The sequence below is a fragment of the Bombus vancouverensis genome, chromosome 9 (assembly GCF_051014615.1).
Source record: "Bombus vancouverensis nearcticus chromosome 9, iyBomVanc1_principal, whole genome shotgun sequence".
Taxonomy (NCBI): domain Eukaryota; kingdom Metazoa; phylum Arthropoda; class Insecta; order Hymenoptera; family Apidae; genus Bombus; species Bombus vancouverensis.
Window position 1 is genome coordinate 10714197 of NC_134919.1, and position 21049 is coordinate 10735245.

At 38.9% G+C, this 21049-nt stretch overlaps 2 protein-coding genes across 4 annotated transcripts in view; one reads left to right on the forward strand and one right to left on the reverse strand.

Annotated features, from left to right (window-relative positions):
• The window catches only part of qin (tudor domain-containing protein qin), a 316412-nt gene that overhangs the window by 194716 nt on the left and 100647 nt on the right, over nt 1–21049 (forward strand). The gene's annotated exons all lie outside the window — the stretch shown is intronic.
• LOC117163379 (uncharacterized) overlaps nt 1–21049 on the reverse strand; it is a 116619-nt gene that overhangs the window by 7352 nt on the left and 88218 nt on the right. The window contains exon 2 of the mRNA XM_033345606.2: nt 12739–12945. Within this exon, the coding sequence (XP_033201497.1) occupies nt 12739–12945 (207 nt within the window). The remainder of the gene's footprint in view (nt 1–12738; nt 12946–21049) is intronic.

Below are 21049 nucleotides of genomic sequence, written 5' to 3' on the forward strand. Positions count from 1 at the left end.
GCGGAGGATTTGAGAAGTAATTGCCTCTTTGTTAGGATTTAATAAGGAGAAGATTTTTCAGAGTATTATGAAGATTCTCGGTTTGTGTTATAATAACTTTAAGCTCCCTTGATAGTAGTATATTAACGTGCAAGGTTAGCGCTTTGAAGATGATAGTATACCTCGTAATGATAGTAGTAAATTCATAAAGTTAATTAATAGAGGTATTCAGGCTTCGACAACTGGGATTTTCGCTTGTTTCCTTAAAGTATTTAGTCTTTTACATTAGAGCCTGGAATTTTAAGAAACTTGAATTTCAAATCGAATAATAAAAATTCCATTGTTTATTTTTCAACGATCAATAGAATAGAATATTTAGTTGCTTATGTAGTAACAAATTTCCATGTCGAATTTCTACGAATTTACGATTTCGATTGTGCTTTCGGGCCTTTATTTGCTCATATTCGTGGCAATTCGATTATTCTGTCACGCGATACGTATTTGATCACTTGTTATATCATGGTCCGTATATTCCACGCGTTATTTATATAATAATAATGGAGATAGCTATTAGCACGGTGAACAAAGAGAGGAGAAAAAAGCTTGATCTGGATAACGCAGTAGATTGGGACAAGCATCTGAAGAGCGAATTGTCTCTGGATCAAACCTTAATCCAGTAAACCGGCCGGCTGATCCTTTTTCCTCCCTACAATTTGTATTCTCAAGGGAAACTGCGATTTGCATTCATAGAGTTCTCCACGCTTTCCTCGAGTCCAGCTCACAGTTCCAAAGAACTGTCCTTTTCTTTCTATAAAGAAGGCGATTATCGAAGGTGCTACTTATTTACGTCGTTGCAAATAACACTTTGTATTTTACTATCGGATAGTGATATGTAATATTTATAAATACTGTAGTATCGTAAACTATTATAATTAGTTTATTAATAATAAATGGATTAAGCAGACGATAATTAAGCAGAAAACAATGGTTATTTAACATGGACTAATCGTAACAAGGTATTATAATCAAGACAACTAGATAATTAACAATTCTTGTCAAGACAAATTCAACTCTCTCTTAACAACGCTAACAACACTATCTCGACAACGTAATCCGCACTCTCTGACTTCTCAACTCATACTGCTGTTAATTCGTTTATTGTCCCCTAGCAACCCCTTGTCTTTTGTCTTAGCCTCACTACGCACATGCTCAGCAACCGCTTGTTTACAATCCGCACGACACCCCCAGGCCCCTCGTCCACGATACTACAATACCATAAACTTTGAAAAAGTATTTCCATGTAAAGCTATTTCTCTGCTATTGAATGCTTCTGAAACTTGGACAGTTCCGTTCATTTCCACAAGTAACCATATCGTCGTCGTCAGTTAGCATTTCTTAGCTATATATCCAAGTGAAAATTCCGAAACCCCTGCGAAATATCACAAACAGATCCAGAAAGAAATATATAGACCCCTTACGAATTTAGCGATGCTTAACGATGATAATTAAAATCTGAAGAATGCGCTGCGAATTATAAAGACGTCGTTCCACGGAGCAACTAGAACGCAAGAAGCACGAGATGGTAGCTAAGGTGTGGGGTGGAAGGCGGCAGAGGCGGGATGGAAACGGAAGGAAGCATCGGCAAATATTTCATGAACACAACGAGTGACCCGCATAAAGAAGGAAATTGCTCTAAGAATCTTCAGTCTCGAATTGCTGGGCTGGAATAAATAAGCAAAACTCGTGGTGCACGCGAATCAAAGCGCGCGCGTTTTCCTGGCGCGGCTGCTTCTCTCTCTCTTCCTCCCTCCCTCTTCCACTGTCGCTTTGTCCAGCGTCCGTTTCCTTTCCTCGTCGAACAAATTCCTCCTAACGAGGGAGTCTCGTCGATAATAGACACCTTTTGCCTCTTTAGTCTGTCTGGATCTTCTCGGACAATTGTGAACTCGCATGGAAATATACGCGAGCCTCTTTTTCTTCTCATACCACTTTACTTTATTATCATCGCCCTCTCTTTACCTACACTTGCTCGCGACAGTGCGCGAATTTTTATCACAGAAAATTTGTATGTATGTTCGTGTTCGTGTAGCTCGTGTTATATGGACGTTATAAAATATTTATTGGAAACGTATGTTCAGTAAAAATTTAGTATACAGCATGAATACCTATCTATCTAAAACATATAATAAGTATTTTGTATTAAATGCGTCTCAATCGAATATCAAGGCTTATTAATATAACAAATAACTGTGTGTTTAAATACTTTTGTAATCTCTGTGAAATATATACTTACTCTATATACAGGGTACCTCAGTTAAACGAGATCACACAATTACTTTCCTTATTTACGATTGTATAAAAAAGCTTCTCAGTATAAAGTATTGCATATATAACAACGGAAAGAATTTTTTCTCAAATTCATTCTTTTTAGAAGATTTCGATATGTACGTGTATTTGCAGATTTGCTTGATGCTTTACCAATATGCATAGTGATGACAGTCGAGTGAATGAAAAAATGTTTCGTATTCATAAAAGGTGTCTACAAGTGTTGGAATACTTTCGTAAGCCTCTATACGTTTCCCTCCGTTTGCTTCTGTCAGTTTCTCTTTTTATATGCATTGGCTTTTTGCTTTGTATCGCGTTCGAACATATCCTACGAAGGGAAAACTCTGTTTTCTTTGCGTCATCTTATCGTGCGACGGGGATCATATTTTATGGAAATAGTGTAATACGACTGCCAATAACGTTTCCAACGTTACCAGAGGCATTCATTAACGAATAATACGTACGGGATTTCATCGATTCGACGAACATAATGGGACATCAATCGTTCTCGGGACCAGATGTTGCGACAACGCGAGACTTTGAGGCTCTCATTCCGTCTCGCTGACGATGCCTCTAAATCGTCTGTCGACATGTTCCTCTTCTACCCCCATCTTCAGGCCAAGTTAATGGCCGTGTACACTCGTCGCCTGTTAACAATTTATTGAATCAGCCCTGGAATGCTTATAATGCTATCAGCGCGGAAGCATTTAACGATTTGCTCGATCGCAACGATATTTTTCGAGAAATTCGAGATATAGTGGAGACTCTTGTTTTTTCTTCGTTTTATATCTCGTTAAACTACCAGATGGTGACTTCATCAGAGAAATTTTACTAATCGTTTGCTGATCGATATGCGTGTCTAGACTCGAAGAATATTGCAATAATTTCAAATATGAGTTATAATGTAAAAATACGATTGCATCGAAAATGGCCTTAAAAAAACAACGTTATTGATGTCGCACCTTACGATAACGATGATTTTAAAGAAAAACAAAGAAGAAACGACTATGTGAAAAACGAGTCGCGTATCAGCATCGTTCGAAGCAGCTATGTGTTGTCTGTAAAAAGACCGATAATAACAAACCATAACTATACACATGAAAACTGCACGCAACACGGTTATAGAACGTGAAACCGAATTGCGATGGCCAGGTGCGCGATGGCAAAGCTTCTTAGCGAATTATAACCACTCGTGCGAGCCTTTCTTCCTCTCTGTTGTCCGTCTAAACAACTTTGCGTCACTACTAGGAAGCCATAGCCGTTCTCCATCCCCTCCATTCTCTCCCACCCTCTATTTCTACCACCCCGTAGCTATTCGAATCTCATTCGACGAGCAGCATAGTTTCAGGTGGCACATCTCGCCGATCTCTCGCTCAGCCCCAAGAATACGCTCGTTGTTGCCTCAAACAGAGGCGGATAGAGAGCAAGCTGACAGACACGATACAAACGAAACATCAGACAGGGAAATACTTGTATTCAGACAGAGACAGATTATACACAGGTGTAGAAGTAGAAAGAGACGTGGATACGTGACTATAGAGACAGAACGTGCACTTTCCAACATGGTTGGAAACTCGTCCGTATCGCAGTGACATCCATACGAAATTCGCACCTTCCATCGCTTGTCCGACCTGTTTTGTCACCGGAAGAGATTTCGTGTACCCGCACGAAATAAACGTCCTCCTCTCTCTTTCTACCAGCTCGGATCCTCCCTTCTCGATCACCACCTTTGTTCTCGTCCTCTTTTCCACTACCACCCATCCACCCCTTCCCTCTGCTCTTGCTACCCCCTTTCGTTTCTGTATTCGATTCGGTACTCTCTGTTCAACTTCGACTGTCTCTTCGTTGATGATACTAGCGTTCTCCCGACGCAAGCACGCCCGCTTCGTCCAGGTAATTATAACTTCGCCTGGCTTCACGCGGAAACGTATTCTCGTCCTCCGGCTTTTCATCCCTTGCACCGGCTCGCGACGCGAGACGATCGTTCTAATTATTTCGTTCCTTCGACGCGCAACGTAGCGGATTGTTTCCTAGTCGAATGTTACGCGAGAGGAGTTTCCGCGAATGGAATGTTTTTTTTCGACGAGGGGCCGGAGGAAGGCAGAGGTTTTTTAAACGTGGAACAGTGTGTCGGTGTTGTGAATTTGACGCGTTGTATCGACGAACTTCCGGAGGAATTATTCGTAGATTTAAGGCGTTTGTTGCGAGGAAAAGATGATTGAAAGGTTGTTCGTATCCTGGGCATCCAATCGTGAGCGGATTTGGAATAAGGGGTAGTTTTTGGAGTATGAAACTGCAAGTGTAATTGTTAATTATATAGTGGCTCCTTGTTACGTTAGGCAATTTTGAGGAAGAAGAGATGTTTGTGGGGTAGTTTGTATTTTAGATCGTCAATTGTACGTCGAGTTTGAAGCGAGGGGTAGTTTTTGCAACGAGGAACTGGAATTATCACTACGAATTTGGATACAGAGCTTGTTATTACTAAAATAATATTTCTACAACAAAAATTGTTTACTTGTAACACACAGTTTTCTTAAATTCGTTGAAGGTATGACACGTTGGAAAATTTTGTATAACTTGAAGCAGGATAAAGTCTAGTCTAGAGGAAAGTTCAAAACATATTCGCGATATTCGCATCAATATTTCAAAACAGCCAGTCGGAAACGAGACATTACGATTCGAGATCCTTCGCGTTCCTTTTCACAAATCCAGCTTTTAAAGCTATTCTTATTCTCGAGGAAGGGATAGTGGCACCTCCGAAGATGGCTTGACGGAACAGTAGAATTGTAACCAGCTGCTTCATCGTCAGGAATCTTTCATACGTGGCTAAAGTGTGAAATAAAAAACCCGTGTAAAGTATCATAGCACGGAACGAAGAGTTGCTGTCCTTTTAAAAATCGCCACAGCTTTCGTCTAAAAAGGGTGCGCCATTTGCTGAGAATTCGCCATCTTGAGGGGAGTTTCGCTATTTGAATAGCAAATTCTGTGTATTCTATCGTATAATGAAAGCAAATTTTACTTTGTAACGTAAAACGGCACGATATTCTACGCGGCCGTTTAAGATGCATCAAAATATTTTATTCCCAAGCTCCTTCTGCTGTAGAAAAATTACGTTGTATGTATTTCCTGTTGAAAGAGGAGATTAATAGAGAAGATATATTAGACTTTTGGATATTTATTACGATTAATCACTCGCTTAGAAATGTAATTGACAGGCGTGCGATCTTCTTAATCTTGCTATTTAATATTTCATTAGCTGTAGGACAACATTTTTAACAGAGAGATATTCGTTGCGTTGCTATCATTCCAACACGCCATAAACAAGTAAAAAATTAAGCAAGTTTGGTACTGTATAATACATATACACTTTTGTCAATAAATTGCGAAACACTTGCTAATTCCAAACGTAAATTTTAACAAAATCTTCACAACATAGCATAATAAGTTTCTGTCTGTACGCGACACGACACATCTTCACTTTTCATCTGACATTTCAATCGCGTGCGAAACTATTTTTCGACGTTACGTCGAGCAAGTAAAAATTTCATAGGATTCGCATTCTATGGTTGTTGAATTAACGCTGAAATCATTGTTTATACGATTATATATCAGCAATCGAGCATATCTGCGGCAGTATTATCTATTTAATCACCTGCTGATCGATGGATTAATAGCAATACCTGCTCCATTATCCTACTAGTCAATAGCGCTAGATATTCACACTGTTGACTTATCTTGAATTTGTATGGTATGATCAGAACTGGTGACATTCACATTGTTTATTTCATGCCAGGTTTCATGTGCTTAGAATATCTTTATCCTTCAGATGTCCCTTGCCCTCTATCATTTGCTTTTTAGCTAAAGTTTCCTTATTGTTAATTACTTGTTCCTAGAACACACTACGCAGGAACAACGTGTTTTCAAGAATTTGCTTTTTATATTTTACTATTTTTATGTAAGAATTGTTCGTGCAAGAGAGACTTTGTTACAAGAGAAAATGAAATTCATGCTTCGGCAAATTATAACAATCTTCTATATACTTAAAACAATAGACGTTGCGTTATACTTCTTTAAAAACACCTCTATTTATTTCCAACAATTACAATGATTTTAATTAATACAATATAATAATATTCGTAATGAAACTGACAGTTAAAATACAAAAATTAGATCCTCCCACAAAAGAAACATGCAAGTAACCGCTGTTGAATAACCAAAGGGTTAATATTTTCATAGAAGCCCAACCCCCACGTCTCTCTCGAACATCTTCATTTTCTTCGGTTAAACTTACAGCGTATCAGTTCAAACACAGACCACATCCTGCTCCGCTTGGCAAATCGGTGCAAATTAAAAATTACAAATTCACGACGTATTCAACGACGAACCGTCACGAATCGATTCCCAGTTCCGTCGCAGCGTTTCGTTTGTCTTCAGCGTCCCTTCAGCTCTTGGAATCTCGCCAGGCCGTCTCGTCGAGGTCAGAGAAGAAGAACGCGGCCAAGCAAAAAGGGACCATACTTGCTCGAGGCGAGAATCTCTTTGCCTCTTTCTCTTGCTAAACCAAGGGAACGCGAACCGTAGAAAACAGCCGTAAGCCTGGAGAAAGAAAATCGCGTACCGATCCGCAATTGTTTCTGTTTCTCATTGAAGGAGGAAAATCTATCCTACTGTTTGGCAAATGAAGGACAAACGCCTGGGAAATGCATCAGTCTCAGAGGTTCTGTCTGTTCTTCCCCTCTTTCTCTCTTTTATATCCTTCCGGTGGCAGCCATCGTCATAAAGTCAGTCAGCCGAACAGTACGAGGTTTGTCGCTACCCCCTATCCCCCCTCCAACTAGTATCATTTCGCCTCTTTTTCCCACCCTTCTGTCTTCTCCTTCGACTTATCTCTTTTTCTTTCAGCCTCTCCCATCTCGACGCATCTCCTCTCGTCTCCTCGCGCTCGCGCGTGCTCGTACATTCCCGTTCAGAAGTATCACAGCACATCCTGGTTTTATATAGAAGACACTGTGATTAGTGGAAATTGTCGATTGAACGACTAATCGATGAAAATTTTGGATACAAATTCGTTTCGTGGAACACGGAATTTCTGACCTTTTTATGGTGTATAATAGTTTGCTAGGAGTAGAGTCTAAAGATACTAATTTCAAGACGCGCAAATCAAATTTTTGGAGTTTGACGTATATCAATTTTATGCAAGTCGTAGAGATTCGTATGAATTGACAACTGTTTAGCTTAGGTTTACTTAGTGTTATTTAGAAAGGCATGTTGCCATTGGATAGGCAAGGTAAATTGTCGTATAGACCTTACGTTTGCACAATTCATCAAATTGTGGTCCCCACGTTTGAGAACTGCGATTTTTATGCCAAAAATTACACATACGTATAATCAACATTGCTTTCTTGTCATCGATAATCATTATCGACGAATTTGCTTGCTTTCGGCCATCGTTCATTTTTAAAAACGTTTCTATAAGTAACCAAAAACAATACCGGTTACCAGTAACAGGAAACAAAAAAGAAGGTTTGACTCTTCGTAATCAAAAACAATTTTCTTCGTCGATAATGTTTATCAGTGGCCAAAAAGAATTTTTTACCAAAATTGTTTCAATTCAAATGCTAATTCTTATGTTATATATATATATATGTTTTTTTTTAATTACGTGCAATAACCGTTATGATCCCTGGACTTAGTATACTTATGAACGGGGGTGTACGTCGTGAAACGCACGAGAAAACGTAGTAAACCGCGTTTAGAGGTTCAACCGAGAAAGGAAAGGAGAAAGGCGATCAGACGAGATGGTAGGTTAAAGAAGGATAGAAATGCTTGGATCCGTCTCTTTTGCACCCTTGTTCTCTCGTGATTCCACAGCCCCCGGAATGCTCCTGCAGAATCTACCGCCTTTGGTTAGTGCAGAGGTCGCGTTCCGGGCTCGGCTATTTCATTATCCTATCCCAGAGTACGATGGGGAGACAGAGAGAAAAAGAGAGAGCTAGAGAGAGAGAGAGAGAGAGAGAGAGAGAAAGTAAGTGGAGAAGGATAAACGTGGAGGTAGGTCGGTTCCATCGTATAACCGACCCTTCGCGAGATTGAGTGGAACGTTAAGTCAATGAGATAACTTTACGCTGTGCCATATTGATTTTGCTCACGTTTTTCACATCTTTTCCATGCTGGTGGATTTTTCTGTTGCCTGTGTTTAAGGGTGAGTCTTGGGTGTGTTGAGATTGAACGATGGTTTCTTCATAGTTTCCATACGATGTCTTTTTAATACACATTCCTGCTTGTTCTTTATAGACAATAGAGAAAAAAAATAGAAATTTGTGGTTCGTGGTTTATGGTTGTATGGCTTTTTCTCTTGCCGGTGGGTCTTTTTATTGCACGAGTTTAAGGGTGAGTGTTGGGTGCGTCGAGGTTGAAAAGTGGTTTTTTTGATAGTATCAATATGATGATTTTTTAGTATGGATTCCTGGTTGTTTTTTATTATAAAAACTTGCGGTATCTGATTTATGGTTGTGTTCTTCCTCGTGCGGAAGTTCACGATTATAGAAATTTAAAGACTAGCGTGATAAATAACTTGGAACTTGTGTATTAATTTGTTGAAGCCTTTTCTAGCCTATGTAACTAAGAAAAGAAAAATTCTCGAAAGTAGAACGTTCATACGTAATCAAAAAATTCGCCGTGTCGTAACAAACACACTGTAAAATAACAAAGGGATTACAGCCACCGTTAGAATCGGTTTTCTTTGGCATAGGAATTACGGAAAACGTTCTACAATAACATCCACCGCGTGACGATGGGCGTTACGTGTTTCGGTAAACGCTGTGGTGATTTGCGGTGGCACTGGCAACACGCGGAAATACCCTCATTGTCACAGAATTCGCGATCGATAATCGACATAACGCGAGACTTGCCACGCGGTCAAGCAAATCGTCAAAATCCTTAAGCTGATTTCGAAATGAGAGGCCAATCGTATCGGAGAAAAAAATAATTATAATTAACAATTAAACGATGTTTAAAAGCTTCATTATCATCCAACAGCGTCAAATAACTTCTAACGATTATTCTATCCAAAATCGTGACTTTATTTTCAAAATTTGAAGGATCAACCATTGAACAACGTCGTTAAACAATTTTCAACTAAATCGAAACTTAACCCCTGAAATTACGATGTAATTAATTTTAATAAAACGACCACAAGGATGGCTGTTCTAGCCAAAACATCAGTTTTTCGCCTGAAATTTAAACAGTTTACTATTAAACAGTGCCAGCAAACAACTTTCACCTATCGTTCTATCCAAAACCAAAAACTCCTGCAATTTGAAGCATATATCAATTGCACGACATTCTGAAATAATGCTCAGCAAGAACAACTATAACCATCCTAACGAAAACTTTGATTTTTCGCAAAATATTTGAAGAATGTACATGTAACAACTCCATTAAACCTTTCAATGTTCCAACGCCTAAACTGTCTAACCAAAAATCGAAACTTCACGTTTTGGAAGAAGCGAACAACGTTGCACATTATTCACCCATGAATCGTCTACGGATTTCTTCTCGTGGCTGCATCGACTTACCCTCTGCCCCATGTTCGAACAACCATGCAAAATATACCCTTGGTAGCGTGTTAACCGCATTCTCTGCCGCTATCTTCGCGGTACACTTTAGCGGAGGCTGGTATCAGCTACTCGCCAGAAGAAAGGCGTGTCTTTTCCACTGAATATCATTTAATTTAACGCGTACATTTTATAATCGGCTGTTACACGCGTGTTCGCGTAAATCCATTTCACGACGGTCTTCCCTGCTTCTTCGTGGTTGTGAACCAACGTCGCCACGTGTATGTGTGTCAGTGTATACGGTTTGGAATAGGGTAGAGAATGTCAGAGAGAACCCTCGCAGCAGCAGACCGCGCTATAGAAATTTTCCGCCGGTACGTGCAGACTGGAGGATATTTTACGACCGATCGATTATCGAGGAGTGAGAGGGTGTGTACGCACAAAGGGCTGGAAGAAAAGTCGAAGGGGAGCCGAGCCCTGCATACTGTCAGGTCAGTGAAAAATCTTCAAAGAAGCTGCACCAGGGTACCAGACTAACGTGGCTTGGATCTCAAGCGCCTGTGTATTAATAATCTGATCGATTTGGTGTTTTTACCTCGTTCTTGAAGTTGATCCAAGATTTTGTTATTAATATTTCCGAATTTCATAATGATTCATAAAGTACGACGTGTTGCTCGTACAACGTTATTGGTTTTCTTATCAGTCGCGCGCTTCTTGCTTTCGTTCAAGTTTATTGATCGTGTTGCGCGCAATTTTTTTTTTTAGTAAAAACTATGCCTTCGTAAAAAACCGATTTTTCGACAACCTTTCCAATAACTTGTAAATATTTGACGATTTTAGATGGCGAATTTTTTACTATTCTATGAAAATTATTGCGTAATATAAAATACCATCGTGTTATCCGAAAGTTATTTGCGTTAAAAGATCAGTTTATTAAATAAGTGGTATCCTTTTTTACGAAAGTGTTTTACATTGACGCTTCCTTAATAAAACGATGAAAATTGATTTAGTTGTTTATATTTTGATAATGTATAGCATTAAAAGTAACATGATACCAATAATGATACCAAATATACCAATTTAATGACGTTACATAGTAAAAGCTTTGGAAAAGAGATAACGTTCCGATAGTTGAATTTGAGAAAATTTCAACTGCGTTTATCATCAAGTTATTCTTCAAACGCAAGCTACGAGCTTTGGAAATGGTTGAAAAAAAGAGAGGAAAAAATCGAGAAGACAAACCTAACCGGGGGTCTAATAAACGCCCTTAAACGCGATCTCGAGACGCTCCGGAGGTCGGAATAAAAACGTTTTCCGGTTGAAGAGCAGCGAGACAATACGCTGGCATACCTCGGCGAGCAATAACTGTCTATGTATTTATTTCTTGCCTTTCATTCCGCATCTCCACAATTGCATAAAGCGGCCGCTTAAACCTGGAGGAACTTGTCGGAAGATCCGAAGCTCTCTACTATTCCCCTCCGTAGAAAAGAAGAAGGGACCGGAAGAAACGAATTTAAATACGACGTTTCTCGTGAACGACCAATTTTCATAGTTCTCCTTTCCATAGTTCCTCTGCAATTGCCCGAAACGTTTCCTCGCTTATTCTTCCTTCAACATCCCATCAGATATTGAATTTTGAAAAAGAAACCTGTTTAGAAAATATGGATAGTGTGTAGCCTTTTCGACGTTTGATAATTTTTTGATTTAAACGTCCTATTGTTTGAATAAAGGATCGTGACAATATAGCATGTGGATAAGATGATTATTCATGGATCAATCATGCGAGAGTATGGAATAATTATTCCGATCGTCGAATGTCGGTTTATTGAAATTAATAGTTTGGTGTATTATATCGCGATCTGTGCAATTAACATAGCGGAATTTTATAGATATTTCAAGGAATGAAGCATTTCATAAAATAAAATTTGCAATGAAATTGACGTGACTGCTGTTTGAAACATTTTCCATAATGTTAGAGAGAGAGAGAGAGATTTAATTTGTACAGATAACAAGGTAGATCATTAGAGTATGAATTAGCAGTATTTCATACGGAAATTGCCACACTTCTTATTTAGATATCCAACTATAACTCCGTTTCAAAATGTTCAGCGGTTCTATCGATGCAAGAATATCATTACTCGTTGAAATTAGAGTTGTGGAGGTATTTGGTACCTTCTGGCTACTAATAGATTTGAAATATACCTGATCTATCAATACTTCGTATCATAACAACACGCATTTCGTATATCGTTTCTTTTTTTCTTGACAATTCTTTAACAATTTTTCCAGTGAAATATATTTATATGATACTCTTTTCTAATCTTGACCTATAAAATATACCGATAATTGATAGAGAAAACACTGGAACAGCCTGTATAATAATATTAAAACAAATACACGAAATATGTAACGTTATATCATTGCCTCGTAATTGTCAACGAATAATGACCGGTTGATAATTGAATTAATTGAATCGCGTGCCTAAGTGAATGCTTAAACCGTATCTCAAGCTCTACGCTCTATTCTGCTTCCAATGAAACCTTCACCTCCATCTATAAAATACGCGATAAGACTAATTCCTCTGCAAATAGTCATCCCAGTAGTTCTCCCCTTCTATTCTCTCACAGTGCTTTCTCGTGTTCAGACTCAATTGTAAAAGAATTTTAACACCTGCTGAAAAGAGCTTGAAGAACGCGAAAACAAATGAAACTCGCGATGAGAAAAAAGTTGGAGTCAGACGAAAGAACGAGACGAACAGATGAGAGAAGAAACGGAGGAAATAAAATTCTTAGAAAGAAGAGAAGGATCAAAGAAGAGACGAAGCAGCAACTTTGATCGCGAACAGGAAATGTTTCGCAAGACGATCTTGTTTACGTACCGGGTATCGATTTCCCGAGATCGAGATACTCGCGAACAGAGGGGCTGAGAAATCCAGGAGGTACAACCGGTGCCTCGTTCGTTGGATTATTTCTTTCTTCCACGTCCTCGTAGTAGTAGTCCTCGTTGTCGCGGCTGTCCTCCGCGTCTGGGTCCACTGGTTTCGCCCTCTTCGACACTTTGCCGCTTTCGCTGTCCCGTACACTCTCTGCAACACGAATAATACACAGTCGATCACAAAAGTATTCGAGCACCTTGTATAATTTGATTTTAATTCTTTGTATAATATTAACGTGAAACATAGAGCACAGAACATCGGCCGTACAACCTGCTGTACCTTGGATTATTCTAAGTCTGTATCTTCGTTTAGAGAGGAGACTTCGCTCTTCGGGTCCATGGTAATTTCAATTATAAAAAAGTTTCTCAATATCTGGAGAGACGTTTGTAAACTTTGAAAAGAAAAGACGTCTTTACTTTGCCACCCGTTACATGATGTAAAAACCATCTTTGAAGAAAATGAGTTGAGAATTGTGAAAGTTGTGGCTTGAAACGAGCTCAGACGAATTCTTATACGATTTGTTTCTTCTACGAAGTTTTAATTACAATAGTTTCGATATCGACAAATTTTTATCGAAAACTTAGACTCTGTCTCCTAACAGGTAACAGGGAGATAATAAAGGATGGTGTTACTTAACTTTTCCAATTACAAATTCATCGCCGATTTATACACTTTGCAATAATTTATATACCGTTCTTCTAATTCGACCAAAGTATCCCGATGTTTATAAACGACAATAACGCGAATAACAATGGAAACTTCGAATACCTGTCCCTTTTGAAAAACAGAAATAAAGGGAACAACGCCACGGTACGATGAAAGAAACGTTATGCTGGAGTGTGAACAGAGCAAGTGTTTGTAAGTCTCGCACACGATCGACGTAGCCTGTACACGAATTAATCCGTTGCATTTAGACGCATAAAGTTCGGCTGGTCGATGAGCTGTTAATTAGCTTCCACGTCACGGACGCACCGGCATCAAATGGGATGAACGCGGGATTGTATCCACCTTTCCTCGCGAAGTAACACGTACACGACAATGTGCGCAAACAATACACTATAGCGAGAATTCCGCGATCCAGATTCTAGATGCGTGTACGATCGGCCAGCTGTCACTGGAATTTGAAATATTTCGAAAATTACTGTTTGTTTCTCTTCTACATACGTAACGTGCCTCTGCGAAGGATGATTATGTTAACTCCACCCAGAGTAGTGGCTCATAACTCTGTGTTATTTGCTGCAGTATATACGAAATTAATAGAGTTCCGTGTTTGCTGGTTGTGTCGTTATCGTCATGTATAGGGTGATCCTATTTCCGATGCTTTGATAGTTTTAATTGTTCGAAGTTATACTCCTGCAACTATGATGCGACAACGTGTACGGTATAAGGTGACGATCGAAGAGTTTCGAAAAAATTGTCGGACAGATTTTTGGTTTGATAAACGCTAATCTTGTTCTCGTTATCGGACTGCGGGTTTTTATGCGAATTTATATTTTTATAGACACAAGCGATACAACGTAGAACGTAAATAGAGCTTCGTTTCGCCTATCGAAGGTATTAACGAATAATCCAGTTTGCATACTTTATCGTTTTTTCCATATCGTACACACTCTGTTGCATCTCTGCGTTTTTTAATTTGAAGGTGCAGAATGAATATGTAAGATATCGAAAGCGGAGTATGCTCGTCGTAATCTTTGCGTATGTTCCATTGCTTACGAAACTTTTACATACGTCGTATCTCTTTACCTCTGTTTATAAAAGTACGAAGCCGCATGAGAATCCGCTGTCTGCTTATAGCCGGCAGCGTTGAAAGCGACTTACTGGGCGTATCAATTCACCAGAAGCTTCATTTCATTTTCTCTCGATAATTAACTGTATTGTGGCCGCGAGATGAATCGATCGTGCGAGATTATAGACTCTCGCGGCTCAACAGTTTACACGAGTAACCCTAACGATTTCGGGAATTTTGAATATTTCACAGAAGGGGAAACGCAATCACCGGCCTGTCCAACAGAGGAAATGTTTAACGACAATGGTATACACAAGGCTGAAATTAATTAGCTGCCGACTTTCCGAACCTGGTGTTTCGCTTCTCGATGAAGTGGCGTCCGGCTTCGTGAAATCGATCGCGTGTGCACGAATCTAGCCTGAATAACGCAACAACTACGTACGAACCTGTGGTTCGCGTAATCGTGGCGACATGGCCGCAAAACTTTCGCCTCTATAACCCCTTCTACGAGGCTTTTAATGCACTCACTCACTCTCTCTCTCTCCCTCTTTTGTTTGGCCCATAGTTTCTCCCTTGTCCGAGAGAGAACTTAGCTTCAACGTCCCCTAAATTACAGTCAACTCCTGCAACCCCCTATTTCTCTCCCTGTCTCTTTGGTGGAAACTGGGTCAAGTCTAGAGGGCCTGTGGCTTTTGCCAATGGAAATATCGAGGAAACAAGAGGTCAGGACCATTGACACTTCCAGCTGGGCTTAGTATTTTCGATATGAAATTTGGGGGATTAGCGATTACTTCCTTTTGTTGGAATTTTTGCATATTTTAACGATGGAGATGTTTGTCTTTTTCTTCAGTTTGTCGAATCGTTGATGGATATTTTCGACGTAGAGTTTGGGAGACTGACGACGAGTTCCTCTTGTTTTGGGCTTTTTCTGAATTTTAAAAGTGTTTTATTTATCTAGGCGAATTTGAGGTAAATAGTTAACCCATCGATGCATTGTGGCATCTACCATTCTGCTTGATTTGAAAAATTTTTTTAGTGTCCATTCGCTCCTCCGAATTTTGGAATATTTATTTGGATAATTTATTTTGGACAGCAAGGAAAAAGGGGAAGTTTGCTAAAATCGAAGCAAATCTTCCTCGCTAATTATATGTATGACAAATAATTCGATAAATTGAAATAAGGATATACGTAAAAGTTAGAAAGGTCCAAATATGTAAATTGTGATAAAAACAAACCCCGTTGATCTTTCGCTGCAAAACAATTCCAGTAACCTACCCATAAATGTTTTTATGGCAAACATTCGCACATTTTCGTAAGTTACACTAAATAATGAATTAGAAATTAAATATAATTAACAACTGGAGATTTATTGAATCATAAAAATTTGAAATTAACTTTGTACACTTTTCGAGCAATTTGCCGGAGGAGATTAAAATGAATCATCCTCTGTATTTCATCATTTTTCACTAGATTCGTGACTTGTTACTTAACAATAAAACAAACAAATCCTATGTCTAAAAGCAGCTTGTTGCTCGATCTGTAGCTTAGGTTACGATTGATATTGCTCGAACTTACATCATCGGATACCTGATTTTTGCCGCTCGATGAATTCCACGGACAAGATGTTCAGTGTTACGTAACCCAAAGCCTCGACCTGGCCTTATTGTTAAGATTTCGTTCCTCTATGTATATCCTGGTTACGTCATACTACGAATAAAACCATTGCTATATTCGTTCATCACTTATACATTTCGATGTTATCTACTTTGTCATCGTGGAATATGCATTACGCTCATAAATATTCGGACAGTGCATGAATGTATAAATTAATGATTGAACGCGGCGCTTCTATTCTCTTATAGGCTTAACAGATTATAAATTTAAATTATTTGAAAAAGTTTATCAATAGTGCATTAAAACGATACACGCGATTTACATATTGCCGCAGTGAATTAATCGCTACGTTGTATTTCTGTTCGTTTAAGAGCTAACTCTTTTTACCTGATACATAGTTTAGGAATTGGATAACTAGACGACAACGAAATTTTGATATCACCTGATATTTACTTATTTCTTCAATCGATCGTTTACGATCGTTGTACTGGATTATTAGGAAATATCCGAAATATTATTTTACTGTATGCTTCTGCCACCATTTCCTGATATGTAAAGCATTATCTTGGTAACTGTACCTCTTTGATTATCTACGTACCCTTGTTTGCGAATTTACGACACGTCTACCACTGTTCGCCACGCAACTAGCATCCAGTGTTGAGTTAACAGGATATGTGGCTCACGGAAATACAGTTTCTACGTGCATAGAGCAATTTCTAGGTCTCGATCTTTGCCTCGAACGAGTAATTGGCACACTGGAAATTTAATAAATTTCTTTAGAAACAGAATTGTCAGGCAGTCGTGTCGTAAATCTAACCGCCTTAGTATTATTATTATTATTCTTTATGAGAATGAAAATACGAAAAAAATGTTACACAAACATAGATACATACATATAGTGGTAAATTCCGATGAAGAACTTGATTTCGTCAAGAATTGTTATTGTTGAGAATTTTGGATCTTAAAAGCCGAAATAATGGTATAGAAACACTAAATTTACACTTAGAATTCATATTAGAATAGTTCTATATTTATTTGATAAGCGATGTCAAAGATATTCATCGATACACACTTGCACGCGTATCGACACTTTCTTCCATACCCGACTGTTAACCCACTGAACAGTTTGCATTCATTTGTTTTCGAGACGCCGCGCACACACGTACTTCCACACACTGATATTCACATACAAGTATTACCACTACGCAGCTAACCTAGTCTAGCATATAAAATTATACATATCTCAATAGTTATTAATTAATTCTTCTTTAACACGTTGACTGCCACGCGTTCTTTCAAAGAAATCTCCGTCAGGTCACGCGTACAGCAGTACCAAGCGTTCTCTGCTAGATGCTCCCATCGATATTTTAGTAATGCGAGTCGCTCAAGTGGTGGTCTCAAGAATGATCTTTCGTTTCATTTGTTCGCAACATTAAAACCACTAGCTGTTGTTGAATATAATGAAGGAAAGTGTGGTATAGATTATTCCGACCAAATGGTTTCTTATACCACCACAATTAGAAAAGGAATCAAATGGTACAGAAAACTTGGCATTCAATTCCTTCTGGGAATTTCTGTTGTAAACGCTTCGAGGGTTTATAAAATTGCAACAAGAAAAAATATAAATATTAGAATATTTAGACAATTATTAGTTGCAAAATTATTAGGGTTGTCTGAAAGTACAAACTATGTTATGCAAATAAAAGACGTCGAATGGACCGAACAAGGACACAAAAGAATTTGAAGAAAACAACGACTTATTGTCCAAATAGTCCCGACCAACCTCAGCTATGTATAGAATGCTTTAAAGTTTTATATTCTAAATAATTTTTTTAATAAACCATTTTCGTATTTTTATTTTATAACAATTTTATTATTATAGAATATCTTTTCAAATACCTACGACGATCCTTCGCAAGTAGTCAAATAAGCGACAACCGAATGTGGGTTACGTGGCCTGACCAGAAACTTTGCTGACACTCGAATACGGGTGTCGTGGCAGTCAACGTGTTAAGAATCTTTATTTATTTAACGTCTTCTGCTATTCGTAACATTGTCTAATATCTAAGAGACGATTCCATGATTTGATAAATATCGATTCCCAGGAAAATCCTTCGACGAGGATCGCATCTAACCCCTTTAATTCCAAAAGAAAACAGCTTGCGACAGATTGATGGCAGCAACCTCTCAAAAACGGCGTTTCAACATGTCGTTTGATTATTTCCTTGTTCACAAATGTTTGCTATGTACCGTGTCGACAATTGATAGGCCAGCGAAAACATTCCATCACCGCTCGTTTTCATCGCAGTCGACGCTTGCCAGCCATTGTCGCGTATTCGCAAAGTAAGCCGGGAATACGGTCACGCGTTTCTTTGTTAATTAACGATCGTTTAATTACCCGGCGTGGAATTGGGCGACCGTCACCGGCCTCACTGCTAGAACTCGTACATTTGCCCAATTTTTCCCCAACTCTGCTCCCACTCGAATATCACGATAATTAGGCCAGCAATGGAGAATAAATTAACGAATTCGTAAATTCGTCGATTGTTAATTAACCATTCGTCGACGAACGGGTCAATCGATAAAAACACTTGCAGCCTCGAGCGTCACCGAAAACGCACGATAGTTTTCCATCCTGTTGCATTTCCTGTTTTTTTTTTTATTTTCTCTACATTTTATTTCGCATTTCTTTCTCTGTGTGTGTGTGTGTTTTTTTTTTTCAATTTCGGAGGCTAAACGTCCTCGGGCGATTCGTCGATCGATGCCGCGGAATTCGTTTGTTATTACACGCAACCGCGTTAATTTAGTTCCGGCCGGGCTAGCGCGATACTTTCGCCCGGGAAAACGCTCTCGCGAAACATTGATAATTATTTGATATTCGCTTGGCTGCCGAATAATTACACCTGTTTGTTCGTGGCATTTAATACAGCAAGTATTATTTGATTTCGCGTCCCTACTTACTCGCGCGTGTTTTATGAAATTTGGCCGACCAAGCGCGACGAAATTGGCCCCGGCCTGATAGAGAACCCAGCCACCCAGCAGCCAGTCGACCAATCGGCCCACGATGCTTTCGTAAAAAGCGCGTCGTTCCGCTGAATCAAACGGTCGAACGAAATAACGAGAAAAAAGAAAAACACGAACACCTGGGAAAATAGTTAAAATACATGTCCTATCGAGGTTTTATCTTTGCACCGCGACCGTGGTTTTTCGCGGTGTTAATTGTCCGCGAAAGTGAGTCGATCTGTTGCTATACATATGTACATACGGTCGTTTATGAAACGTTGTCAGGCATTGGAAAACTATTTCAGATGTACTGTAATATAATCTGTACAACGTGTATGATTTAATTTATATTATGCTTTAAACTGTTCAATTCATGCATCTCTGTACATGTGTTAACGCAGTAATCAATTACAAGAAATTGAAAGTTCCATTTCTGTGTTGGTGCTGCGTTGATTCGAATCAGATTAGAATTTTAATGTTACGATGTTTAGAAATATAGAGAATATGCTCGTACATAAGCAATTATGTTGTGATATTTGTAAAACATATTTACGTTATATACGTATACGTATAATTAATTTTCAGCTTGCAAAAAAGAAAGGTAAATGTTGAAAAGACTTATTATTTCTAAGAAAAGTATATTTGTTAACAATATTTGTTAATAATATTTGTTAAAAGTATATTTAGCATGGAAAACAAACGTCTACCCAAATTCGATTTTTTCACTTTCCCTCCCATTCACTGTGACGTCTAAACACGTCAAGAAACTTCGTAGTTTGAATCTTGCAAATTGTTCCTAATTTTTTACTCTTGAATCTTGAATTTCCAGAATCATCTCGAAAAGTAAACCTATCTTATTTTCCAACACTATTCTTTCTTCGTCTTCTACAAACCACTGCCGTCATAGGTCAAATTATTCCTCCAATTTTCCACGTTTCGCGTCGATCAACTGGGAAATACGCTTCGATTCACCTTATGGTACGCGTTCCTCTTTAATATCCTGTCGGGATCACTAGAAAAACTTGGAAGACGAAAGCGACACAGCCATGTGAGATTCGATCCTCCGTGTTCGTTTCTTTGAGTTTCCAGCCCTAACTTGATCTTTGGTTCGGATTAAAACTCTTATTACACCGGGTGTCTCGAAAACTTGGGGAAATCGTAGGGGACCGATAAACTAAGGAAAATAAGATTTCTTTGCGTATCTGCTGAGCTTCGCTGCGTTTCGAAGAAAAATTGTTCGCGGGAACAAAAAGAAGAAAAAAGCGTGTTATCTACTCGACGAAGATATTGTTGAAAATATTAGCCTCTTGCAGCAGTTCAAGCATTGTATCTAACAATGGCCACTCTAACTGCAACTAGACATTGCTCCGGTGATATTTGATGCACTGCAGCTACGATTCAGTTTTCATCTTCGTTGAATAGATGATATCACGAATGAGAAAGTTTAAATGGCTAAGTATAATAACAAAGACATCTCTTCGTTTCTCTTTTCGTAATCTTCCCTAAACTGGAGCGAAAACGAGTAAATCCTTAAGGGAGACTTTCTTTTTTCTTCGTTCATTGGTCCCCTGCACGCTGCAGAAATTTTGACATTTAATTTAGGAACACCCTGTATAAGGCAGAGGGTGGTAGACACTCGCGTGTGCACCATAAGGTGGAAGGTTAAAATTCGAAGCTGACTCTGCTAACAAGATGTGTCTCGTCGTGGTGGAGAACACATAATTCGAGGAGGTCGAATTTTCGGACGTTCGCGAAGAAATTCTTGCCGGGTACACGCGGAAGTTCGTTTCGTCTAGCGAAGAAGAACGATACCGGGAGAAAGACGGAAAGAGATATGTTGTATATATCTAGCACGAGGAAGAGAGGATAACGCAGAGTGAAATGAAGGAGAACGAACGAGAGACAATA